This window comes from Chelonia mydas, chromosome 8 (genome assembly GCF_015237465.2).
Source record: "Chelonia mydas isolate rCheMyd1 chromosome 8, rCheMyd1.pri.v2, whole genome shotgun sequence".
In the NCBI taxonomy this organism is placed as follows: domain Eukaryota; kingdom Metazoa; phylum Chordata; order Testudines; family Cheloniidae; genus Chelonia; species Chelonia mydas.
In genome coordinates this window covers 104031416-104044197 of record NC_057854.1, presented here as the reverse complement: position 1 = coordinate 104044197, position 12782 = coordinate 104031416, and the positions used below count along the sequence as shown (strand labels likewise).

The 12782-nt window shown below is 49.9% G+C and overlaps 1 protein-coding gene across 6 annotated transcripts in view; it reads right to left on the bottom strand.

Moving 5' to 3' along the window:
• The window catches only part of ERI3 (ERI1 exoribonuclease family member 3), a 232906-nt gene that overhangs the window by 140889 nt on the left and 79235 nt on the right, over window positions 1-12782 (bottom strand). For all 6 annotated transcript variants that reach the window (XM_037907025.2, XM_037907026.2, XM_043553170.1 and 3 more), the window contains one exon: window positions 11029-11101. In XM_037907025.2, coding sequence (XP_037762953.1) covers window positions 11029-11101 — 73 coding nt within the window. The remainder of the gene's footprint in view (window positions 1-11028; window positions 11102-12782) is intronic.

The following is a 12782-nucleotide window of genomic DNA, read 5'->3' as shown; positions in this document are numbered from 1 at the left end:
ATGATCTCCTTGCATAGAGCAAGAGCTTCAGGAAGTGGGAACACGTGTCCTACATGGCACTGTTGGGAGTGGCGTTCTGGGATCTAAGCTCACTGGCTCATCTGTCCCCCACCGTTAAACCTGCACTTTTCTGATACTCAGGAAGTGTAGCTCGGATGACCATGCTCCCCCCGCTGGGGTGGCAGGTCATCAGTTCAGTTCCCAAGCCCACTCCAGACAGGACAGTGTGGCAATAAGGTACTAGATGTGTTTCTAGAAGTGTCCTTCCCCTTCGGAGGGGACGTTAGACAGAGGCTGCAGAGAGTTAAAGGTCGCCTGTAAGCACAGCGTCCTGGCCATTCGCTTAAGGGGAGCTGCTGTTTAGTGAAAACCGTTCCTGTGATTGTGCTACCCCCGCTTTGAAAACAGCCCCCACAGCACTGCACAAACCCTTACCGCAAAGGGGCGGACAATGGACATGCTAAACCACACAGGACTACACACATAATGTGGCTTCACAAAGCTTCCGGAGCAGGAACGGTTCCACCTCACCTCAGCCACGGGGCGGATCAGCCCTGGGATGAGCCAGCACACCAGCGACAGTGCTCGCCAGCGGCCGACAGGAGACCGTCCTTCCCAGGGGCCGATCCAGACACCCAGAGAGGACAACAGGAGGCCCGAAGGTCAGGTACTCAGGCTGGAGCCCTAACAAAAAACAACTGGCCAAAACGCAGATTCCAAACTCAAACACAGGGAGGTGTTTCCCCTAAGGCCGTTTGCTCAGAGCCTCTAGGAGACTGAAGCACAAAGTCTGTGGAAACATTCTGTGGGTGAGGGGAGGGACCTGTCCACGCCAGAATCCCACCCACCTCCCGCTTTCGGCGTAATTTTACACAGCACTGCCAGTTACACCGCAATCCGAGTGACTGTCCCTCTGCAGTGGGACAGAGAGGGCTGTTCCTTTAAGGCCTCTCCTGCATGCCCTTTCCATCTCAGCTGACTATCCTCTGGCTCTCTGCTGTTCTCCTTTCCTTTGATTTAAGAGTTCGTCTCCTGGCCCTGACAGTAAGGTATTTCTGTCCCACAGATTATAACTCACTCTGGGCTATTATTCAACTCCCAAGCCCTGGCCCTGCTGCATTTAGTCCAAACATAATATCCTTCATGCATATATTATCTGTCTCCCTATTATCTAGAATCATTTCGGAATTAAATTTCAGTCCTGCAATATTGGCTTGAAGAGCGGCTCGCTTTATGGGCTAGTCAAAGGTTAGAATACCAATCAAAATAACACTGCCGATGCAGAGAGACATTTTAATATTCCAAAACCCGGTAATTGTAAAAGGACATAATATTTTTTCCCTGATTACCCCAAAGGCAACACATGTTAACAAGGCGAGGGAGAGAGTGAAAGAAATTTCAGAGTTCAGACAGCTGTACGGCAGATTTAAAGGAGAAGTGGTGCAAGGCTGGCTGTGTTCTGTCACCGGAAGGCAAGAGGCTTACCTGCCCTGTGGATCAGAGCCACACACCTATGCCCTGGCAGCGATTAGCCCTTTTTGCCATTCCCCGGGCAGTGTGTCACATGCCACCCAAGCTGGTCACGTGTGCAGAGCTTTGGCACTCTTGGAAATCAAAAGCCTCCAAGAGAACTGTCACTATAAGGAACAATACAGCAAGCGGAGAGCTGAAACCACACAGAGGGGCTGAGACGGACCCACCAATGCCAAGCTTCTCGCAGCCAGGGCTTGAAAGTTCAAAGAGGAGGACAGAGCGAGCATACCGCAGGCATGGAAAGAGAGCATCTCGCAGCACTCCGCCAGGGATCGATCCTGCCAGGTGCTGAGCACTCTAGCTGTGATTCAGCAAAGCACATCAACAGGTACTGAACATTAAGCAATAGTCTCTACACGCATGCTTAAAGCTAAGCATGTGCTGAGGTGCTTTGCAGGATCTAGCCCCTAATTGTGGGTTTAGAGGTTTGCTTTGCAGGTGCTGTACCTTGCTTTTCTTTTGATCGTTTCTAGCCTTGCCATGCATTTGATAAATGTCACACTATCCAATCACGAGATATGCATAAACCCGTGAAATAACAGCTCACAATTTGGACAGGTTCTCCTGGGATTATACTACCTGAAAGCAACTTTCAGGCACCCCGGCACACAACAGACTTAAAGGGACCATTTCTCAGAGACACACACACCCTGCCCCCTTTTCAGCACAGTGCCCCCTGCTGGAAGGTTGAGACCATATTTGCTTTTTTCGTCTGATAACTCCCTAGCTCACCGTGACTTTAAAAATAACAACTGTCAATGGTTTGGTAACATCACTAGCTAATTCCTTCAAAACCCTGGGCTGCGCCTGTGAGCGAAAGCACCCCTATGTTCGCACCCCACACACTACTGAAATGATCTCTGTACAGAATATGCCTTGTGAGGTATCATTTGAAAACGAATATCTTGCTGGTCAGCGATATCATGGTGAAACGCACGTAGCACCAATATAAGTAAAGGTATGAACATATGCTGGAATCATGACTGAAATGTGTTTAACTGACAAGTCTAGGAAACGGGTAAACCTGTTTCTCAAAGACAAAGTACAAGCTGTCGCTGGCCAGGTGCCATCAAAGCTGATGGGCCATCACCTATCAAGTGGCCATTCTTTGGCAAGGAAAGGGGGGCAGGGACAAACAAACAGATCTGCATCTTACCAAACAACTGAGCAAATTTTCCCCTTACGAGGCTCCATGTCTCCTGGCGCTGAGCTGGAAAGAACTTTGTCTAGAGCAGCGGTTCTCAACCTGCGGCCTAATCAGCACACAGCTGCAGTCCATGTGACATCCTCAGGGCCATACGGGTAGTGCTGGATGCGGCCCATATAACACGTTGTGGGCCCCATGTGCAGCCCACAATAATAAATAGGTTGAAAATCACTGACCTAGGGGGTCACTCTCAAGAAAATGCATTTCAAAGAGGGACTGAACTATACAAGAGAAGGGACAAAACCATCCCAAGTTCTTGCTCCCTGCCCCTCTCTCTCTTTTGCATCTAAGATGACAAATGAATCCAGCTCTTTAACTTTGGGAGGGACCTGCTCTGCAGGCTGGTCAGTAACGCAGTTGGAAGCGTGTGGTAAGACTTTTATCTTGAACCAAGCCTAGTTTGTAAAGTTTGAGTACTAGGAAGCATTTTATCTTTATTTTTCTTGTACCCATTTCTGACTTTAATGCCTTAATACTTGTATACACGTCAAACCTCTCTCTTTGCAGTTAATCCAGTGTTGTGAACTGTGTGGGTAACTCCATTTAAGGTGGCAAGTTGTTGTATATTGTCCCCTTACAGGGTCAATGGACCTTTGTTATCTGAACTGTCCAGGAGAGGGCCGGGCACACAGACACTCAGGCTTAGAGTTACATGCTAGAAGGCTGCTTGTGAGTGGCCCAGGTGGGAGCTACAGCAATAAGGCATTGTAAGGCACCCCAGGGGGCAGGGCAGGGGTGACACAACTCCTCACTGGTCTGGATTGCCCCCTGAAAGGTCACAGCATTTCACCTGGATCTGTGGATATAAATATGGATCTAAAAATTCTCCAGCAAAGAAATTACTGCACATTATCCTAGGTTTTTCTATAGCATCTGTCACTGAATTATCTCGGCACTGACATAATTACAGGCCATGGCACATGCTACTTGGAAAATACTACATCACCACGTACCCTTCATCCTGTGCAAGAGGGAACCTATCTCGGGGGGCAGTGGGGTCAGGGGGCATCCTGACGGAAGTTCAGGTTGACGGAATCTGATAGGGGAATTTTCTGTTTCTACAGTGCTAAGCCTCAGACTGTTATCCCCTCACAGCCACCTGCTCTTTGTTTCTTCCTCACAGGGTTAGGGTGCGGAGGTCCCAAAGAGGGAATCAGCGCCCCTTCACAAACCTCTCCAGCAAAGCAGGAGGCTGCAGCTACTCAGATTGGCGGATACTACAATGGGGAGGTGCCTGAACACGTCACAACCCTTGTAGGAGATCATCATTAGAACAAGCTGAGACGCATCTCCAGAGGAAGGGGTTCAAAAGCGAAGGGGGTTAAAAATCCTGCCCCCACCGAAGGCAAAGGTAAAACTCCAATTGGCTTCCATGGGGCCAGGATCTCACCCCAAGCATATTTCTAAAGCACCTGCTACGATAGTGTCTCGGGACACCTCATCACCACCTGGGAATGTTCATATTTCTTCACAAAACAAGCTCAAAGCTTTGTCCGCAGGGAGGTTTAGCACCATGACAAGGGAGATTTTTGGAAGAGAAAATAAAAACAGTCCAAGGAAAACTCACTAGCCACACAAGAGAAAACGCTTCCCGATAAGTCTTTGCGCTTTACAAGAGCGACGAGAAGTCAGCATATGTCAAAGTACACAGAGAAATAGCTTCTGCAACCTTCACTGGGGACTCTCAGATCCAGCAGGGCCAAGTACTGTCCTACCTGTTCTCAAACCACAGTTATGTTGCTATGGCCTTCATTACCTTCTGAATTGTCCATGCCTCTTTCTCGACTGTTGTTCTTGCTCAAGCCGGTTTTTAAAGAGCACCTGAGTGATCACACATTTCAGACTCATTATTAACTTCAACCCTCCCCACAAATAGCTGGATCTCCTTTTTCTCTTGGAGTACACCCTCCTTTGATGTATTTGTACAAGCTTTTACCCCTTCAGGCAGCATTAACTCACTGCGGTGTCAGGCTGTTGGCTGCCCTTTATTAATGCTGTCTTTCCATTTCTAGAACAAGTCCTTTGTTACCCTTACATCTCAAGAGACACTGAGTTGCAGCCTAGCATGCCCCTGGCTCTAAATCCTTAACATGGAGGTTTACCATGGACAGGACGCCCGATCTGCCCTAGCAGATCACTAACCTAAACAGGAGTTGTCATGAGAAACCACAAAGCCTGAGAAAGGAGCAGGGGGCAAGCCTAAGCAAAAGCCTTCCCTCGTGTTACAATAAATACTACATACAGAATGATTTTTATTACAGTCTAAGCTAACTGATGATACCCTTTGGAAAATAATTTGATTCTAGCTTGCTGGGTGGGGCAGCAGTGGTCTAGTGCAGAGGTTCTCACACTGGGGGGGCGCAGAATGTATTTGGGGGGGCGCAGGGCGTGAGAAGCCTTAGGGGCAATAACTTACTGCACACATTTTACCCACAGCAATGAATAACTAGCAACGTTGATTCCTCCAGACCAGTAGTTCTCAACCGGGGTACGCCAAGGTCTTCCAGGGGGGTACATCAACTCATCTAGAGATTTGCCCAGTTTTACAACAGGCTACGTGAGAAGCACCATCGAAGTCAGCAGAAACTAAAATTGCATACAGACAATGACTAAGGCTCAGATTGTCGTCACAGATATTTTTAGTAAAAAATCACGGACAGATCACTGGCAACAAACAAAAATTCATGGAAGCCCATGACCTGTCCATGATTTTTACTAAAAATATCCCTGACAAAATGGGGGAGGGAGGAGAGTCCAGCACCCACAGTGGTTGGGGGCTCTGGGGTCCCCCATGCCTGGGCCGCTGCTGGGGAGCTCCCGCCCTCTGCGAGGGCTGGGCAGCTGCAAGGGGGCTCCCACCACCCACCGGGGCTGGGAGCTGCAGGGTCCCCCTGCTGCCCTGCGGCGAGGAGCTGCTGGGGGCCCGTCACCAGCTGCAGCTGAGAGCTGCGGGGCTGCCTGCTGACAGCTCCAGCCCTTGTGCAGAAAATGTCACTGAGGTCTCTGGAAGCCACGGATTCCGTGACTTCCATGACACAATCAAAGTCTTAACAATGACTTGTTTCTACTGTTCTATGTACTATATCAGTGTTTCTCAACCTGGAGGGGGTGTCACGATTTATTTTATAATTATATGGTAAAAATGAGAAAGTCAGCAATTTGTCAGTAATAGGATGCTGTGACAATATTGTATTTTTATGTCTGATTTTGAAAGCAAGTGGGTTTTAAGTGAGCTGAAACTTGGGGGTACGCAAGACAAATCAGCCTCCTAAAAGGGGTGCAGTAGTCTAGAAAGTTTGAGAATCACTGCTCCAGACACCTCAGGTCGTCAGCTGGCGCTGTGCATTTGCCTCTAGATGACGCTGGGCGTTTTGAGGGATTTCTGTTAAGCTGGCATAGCCTTATACAAAGTCATTGCCATCTGTATGTTAAAAATCTGTTTGCTACGACACGGGGTGCACATTTAATTGTAAGCACGCCACAATTGCAGTTTTGCTTTTCCTCTTATGACAATGGATCGTTGGCCCATTTGTGCAACAGAAAAAAAACCCAATTCAGAAAAACAAAAGTGAAAACTGATTCAAGTGAAGCACCCCTGCTGCATATATTAATGTATGTTCTAGTGTGGTGGGGGTGCGTGTGTGTGAACTACTACACACACTGAGAAGGGGGGTGCCATCAAATAATTTTGAGAACCACTGGTCTAATGGAGCGAGCGGAGGGCTGGGAGCCAGCTGGCCTAGGTTCCATCTCTGCCTCACTACTGACTCACTGTGTGACCCTGGGCAAGTCACTTCACCTCTCAGCCTCAGCTGTAACATGATACATCCACAGCCTTCATAACGGGATTTGAGATCTAAAGATGGAAAGCACTATGTAAGGACAAAAGACACACTGCAGACTATGGTCAATAAACTTTGCTGTATTTATTCTGGGTACAATTTGGCGCTGAGGTGAAAGAGACATGCAAAGCTTTGCTACACCCAGCTCTGCCAGTGTACTTCAGCCCTAACCCGTGGCCCCCTTCCTATTCCACTCCTGGGCCCCAGCCACCCACAGCTACCCCAATACCCCTCAACCCTGGTCTGCAAGCACCCTCCGCTACTGCAGTCCGGAGCGCCCAGCTGGGAGTACACAGCTCCGTTACGGCAGCTTAACCCTGACCCACCGAACCTCTGCTGTTGAAGAAAAGATTCAGACAGAAGCACAATGGAAGCGGGTAGATGGTACAGCGCTGCTCAGTGGTTCTCTCTGGCGAGGGGGCTTAGGGGCTATCTGATATACGGACGTATTCTAATAAAGCCCCTCTCCTTGGCAGCCCTCCCTGAATACTTATCTAATCACAGCAAAGGGCGCGATAAACTCCCTGCCCCGAGTCCTCTCTGCATTGACAGTTCACTAAAGATACAAGATCGCTCAGTGACATTACAAATGTCAGCAAGCAGCGATTAGGCTTGGTGGAGGGGACACATTAGCAGGCGGGGGGGGAGGAGGGGAGTCAAACTTCTGTCAGTGCGTTCAGATGCATGGAGCGATTTTTCCTTTGGCTTTTGTCCTCAGCGCAAGACAGCTCTGCCCATCCCAAGGCCCAGCATCCCAACAACCTTCCCTGGTGGAGGAGAGCCAAAGGAGATAGCTGTCCCCCAACGCAGCTGGTACCTCAAACACAAGGGTTTGCTACGGAGCAACAAGCATGGGGCCTCAGTGACCCAGGCCCCAGCCCACCTCTTCTGTTGGCCTGAGAAGCGAGCCTCAGAACCAAACCTCGGCTCGGTCTTCTGACAGCACACGCTGCCAGGCTGGTCTGTAACGTACACGTAAAGCATTAGCATTTCCTGCTATGTATAAAGTTAAACTAAAGCTCTCAATTAAAACTAGCCCCTCTGAGTCTCTTACCAGTGCAGAGAGAGAGCATCACAAATATGCTGGTTCAGAGGGATAAGAATGGGCAGGTGGACAACTCATCTTGCTACACGCGACCTCATTTGCGACACCATCAGTAGGGCACACAAGGTCAGAGCGTGCGAACGAATTCCCAGGCTGCTTTCAGAGTCAGCAGAGGGACTTTGATATCTAAGCAAAACGCTGGAGACCGAAGAGCAGCCTCAGCGGCCCAGTTTGCATTAAAAAGGCAGCAAGCAAACACAGCGTGGGCCTTCTGCAGAGCGAGACGCATGGCTCACTGGGCGAAGCAAACAGAACAACACTAACAGATTGTGTGTCAATTTGGGGTCTTATTGACGCGAAAGACAATGCTCCTCTCCTTTTCCATTGTGTTTTGTTCCACCCACAGCTGCTGAGTCCTGTACTGTGCAGTCTCTCTTACTCAACTCATCCCAATACACAATGCAATTTAAGACCCTTTTCCAGAGACCACTAATAAACTAAGTCCATCCCAAAAACGTACTTGGTGCCGGAGGAAATTGCTCCAACACACACCTTGGGACTTCGGACTCGCGGTTATTTTGAAGCAGTATATATAGGCACCTTTGGCAGAATTATTATGCTACTATGGTCCATGCACTTTCATCAACCAACTTCACGCCTTTCCAAGCCGAGATGGTAACCCCAGGCTGACACCGCTGGTAAGTGGGAGGTTTCGGGACTTGCATCACAGGGTTGCTGGACGGGGGAAGGTGATCAGAAAGCGCCAGTGGCCCCATTTCAGCAAGCTACTAAGGCACACGCCCAAGTTGAGGCACATAGCGGCACTGAAGCCCAGTGGAACTGCTTGTGCTGGAAGTTGTGTATCCATGCGCATGCGCACACCCAGACGTTGAAATGTGCTTGCAATTCTTTAAGTCACATGCTCCCATTCTTTGGGCTTACTTAAGTTTGTGGCACTGATTCCTTTTATTCGGTAGTGTTCTCCTACTACCAATGAACTCAAATGCAGGCCCATTCTAGAGGTTTCCCCGTGCGGGGGGAAGACTGCTCTAGTTACATACTTCGTATAAACTCAAATACATCGTTTTCTTCACATTTGAAACCCGAGTCTCTGCGTGAGCCACGCCCTAGAAACTGGCCATTTCACATAAATCCCAGCAGCTTGACCAAGATTTTCCTCTGGGGGATCAGGTCATAGGTGCAGGCAGATGACTCACGAATTACGGGACTTGCCTGAGATCACAGCCAGGTCTCCCTATGCCCAGGGTATTCCCCTACCCAACAGATGCACTGCCTTCCTATGTGAGGCGCTAGGAACGTGTCAGGGGACTGCAGGAGAACTGAGCAGCTGGGAGGAAATCCAGGTCCTTGGTTACCCCATACTCTCCCTGCAGTACTAGAGAAGGCGACACCTTGGCAAAATGTTTACCTAGGCCAGTGTTACCCCTCCCCTAAACTCCCCAGATGTGAACACCCCTCAAGAACAGGGAGCTGAGAGAGGAGCCACCCCAAGGGGTGAAGCATCTGTTTATTAAGTAATGATCCCAAGGAGATGAACTTTTAGTCACGTGGAGAGGGACCAGCAACCCATTTCCCTCTCAAGCTGGGTCAGCTCCCAGTTGGGCTGAGGACGAAAGGGACCAGCTAGTGAGCACTCTCTGCTAAACAGCCTGAAAGAGATGAGCTCCTGCATAGGGGGCTCTGGCAGCAGTCAGCCTCCCAACCCCAGCCCATGACCCCTCGATGCAAAGTGCAGAGCCGGGAGAGAGGTATGCTAAGCAATTCTTTCCCTCCCTCTCCCACTGTAGCCCTGTGCTATGCTGCTTCACTGATAGTGCTCAGTGAGGCCTTAGACTATCAGCTGAAATAAGATCCATGAAAACCCCTTGCCCGCATGTCTAACTGGATTATGATGAACCCAGACTCCTAACTTGCTAAACCAGGTAGCCTAGGACTACTGCAAACAGCCATAATTTATCTGTCTTAGGGACAAGAGGCAGAGCACAGCTTGGGGCTCAGCCAGTTAACATCGAACATCATGGCGCAGAGGGTTTCAAGTGGGGTTTGGGGTTTTTTTTGTTTTGGTCTTTTTTTTTTTTTTAAACAAATCAACCTGCTGGTTATATAGCTGCTATCCATTCACCAGAAGTTTAGTGAACTTCAAATGGCGATCATTAATGGTCACTGAACTGCAGAATGCCCCAACGTGCTTTCAGATTTCATTTACAGAGGCCCAGCAATCAGCCAAAAGATTTGCTCTGACAGCAGGGAATGCAAGATTCCCTTGACAAGTTCAATGGGGAACGTGCTGCCCGCATCCCTTGTTAAGTTCATGTTCTACCCTGTTTGATGGAGTAGATCATGCAAACTGTCCTTTTGCTGCTGCTCGGCCTGTCACTCCTGTTGTCATTTAAAACAATAAAACAAACAAAAAGCCAAAGTAAAACACCAAATTCTACAGAGCTGTTTTCATGCAAGTTCTGTTTACCAAGTCCCTAATTATCAGGACAGGGCTAGTAACCAAAACCGTTCAATTCAATGGCACAACAAGCCCCAGTGATGCAAAAGCCTTTAAAGGAATTATCACCCCAGGGCCCTCGTGCCCCTTTCATGGCCCCTGCAATCACCCTCCAATCTGCACCACTTGGCAGCTTTGGCATCACAGCACCTTTCCTTGCAGCAAGAGAGGCCGGGACAGGACTCCCTTCAGACCCCACCCAGGCCAGTCCTCCATCAGCCAGAAGGGACGCCGTAGACGAAGGCAAGATGCTGCTGACGCTTTGAAAGCCTCACAACAGGGAATGACTCAAACCTGGGTCTCTTGTGTGGAAGTGCAGAGCATTAGCTGTGGAGCAGGCCCTTCTTAGTCACAGGGGTTTTTTGGCGGAGGGAGGAGGAGGTGGAGAGGGGGAATTGTTTTTTGACAATGTGCATAAAGAAGAAATGTAGAACTAAATGCTTCCCTATATGCACTTCGAGGCTCCCTGTGCTGAGGAACTACCAACCAGGATTCAGCCTGGAGGGAATTTGATCCTAGGAACTCGAAACCCCTGGAAGATAAAACGCAGGGCGAGCAACGCACAAGCTGACACAACCTTCACTAGAGAGGTGCCCCCGAGTGCTGTGCTGTTATGCACAGAGATGGACAGCGCTAGGCCTGCCGCACTGGGATTCTCCACAGCTGCAGAACATATTCCATCAAGTACAGTAAGACTCTATTAGCGGAGATACAATACGGAGCTGGAGAAGGACTCGCTCAGCCCCAGCCGCTCTGAGAAAATAACTCCTTCATTTCAATGCAAAACAGCAGTAGTTATTAAACGCCACCCTGAAGAGCAGAAGGGGAAGGGAGAGCAGGAGGGGATGGGGGGGCGGGACAGTGGCGGTTTGCATAAAAGTACCTTTTTCAGATTAATCCACTGTTTGAAGTAATCAGCAACCGGCAGCCCTAAGTATTGGCATTGTCCTGGTAACCTGTAAGAGAGGAGAGAGAGCAGGTTCGATTCAATTACTACAACACAAACTCCAAGTTTTATTAAGCACTTCGGTGCTGAGGAGGAGGAGGAGAAAGCGAGATCCTTGAGTCTACTTAAATGTGCTGCATTTCAGAAGGATCCCAAGCATTTGGCAAGCACTTCCTGAGAGCTGGAACTCAGCTGAAATCTTAGGTCCTGGCTATGCGCCGGTTACGTGTGCAGGCTGCCAAACTATCCTCACGTGGGCTGTTTGTAACAAGGAGGGTGGGCGTTTTACATGGGAGCTGTGTGTACCTTCAGCACTATGCTCAGCCCTCCCCCGGGGGAGAACATGGCTGGAGCATCTGGGCTGTCACAAATTGTACTCCCCAATAACGTAGGAAAGGCGGCTCCCTGCCCCAGCGACCTTATATGCCAAAAAGAGACTTGACAGACAATGTGACTGCCAAGCCACAGGACACAGGTGACCCAACTAAGCCTCAGGGGAGACAGTTTTCAGACACTTCCTACGTGGCGTCCCCTACCACGCTGTTTTATGGGCTGCAGGCCCAGCGTACGTGTGTGTAAGCTGGAATAATGCCAGCCCAGGGCTCTGGAAAGGGAAGTGCTATGGATTTCCACACAGCAAGATTTTTAGGCCCAGATGTTCCAATATGTGCTCAGGTAATTGTGCAGCTAGATCACGGCCCGGCCCCTAAGAGACCACCTCTCCCCCGACACACCCGCAGCAGAGGCACCGGAGCTGAAGCCCACTGGTAAAAGAGAGAGGGAGCCACGCAAAGGGCATTAGGGCCACAGGGCTTTAGAAGCTGCTTCCAATCTGCAACAGCCTGGGTTTGTTCGCCTGCGGGGCACCAGAAAGGCCTGCCCTCGCCTGGGAGAAGGCAGGCACTGGGTACGGCTGGACAGCAGTGCCGTGGGACTTCCGTGCGGATTACGAAGGGAAGTTAGTTACATTTATTTTCGATTTGATCTGACGTGAGGTAATCAGTGGGCCTGTTCGTTTACTGTTGAAGTTGTCCACAGCGCTGGACAGAGGCTCTTTTATTGGAGAGTAGAAACATTCCAGATAAATACAGAGACTAATCAGATCCACGTGTGCATGTAATTACCACAATCCCCGAAACTGCCTGTGTAGCTAACACGAGACTTGGCATTCCGCAGCTGCATTACAGGTAGAGGGGTTCAGAGCCAGAAGAGAGCCAGGAGGGCAGCACACGGGCTGCAGGGAAAACCCTTGGTTGTGGGGTCTGCCAGCAAATCCATGGGAAGATGAACGAGGGAAGCTGGAAGACATCTGGGGAGGACACCAGCCAACAGTGCACTCTTTGCACCCATTCAAGGTCAGTCGGGCTCCCAGACAGCATCCTGCCCACACCAGCACCAGCGATGGCCGAGAACAGAATACGCTCTCACTGCCCTGACCCTGAGAAGTGCAGAGTGGGGGGTACACAGCACCTTTCTGGACCAGGCCCAAAGTTACTCCAGACAGAGACCCAACCGAAACCCCCTCAGCAGCACTGAGCTTGTCAAAAGGAGGCACTGCCAGGCAGCACAAGGGTTATTATAAAGGCGAGTTTCTGGTTAAGCAGTAAGACACGCCGTCCCTTCCTCTCTGGCCATGGCTTGTGTGATGCTAGAGCCAGCTACGCTGAAATATACCCCCGGGGTCACTTACT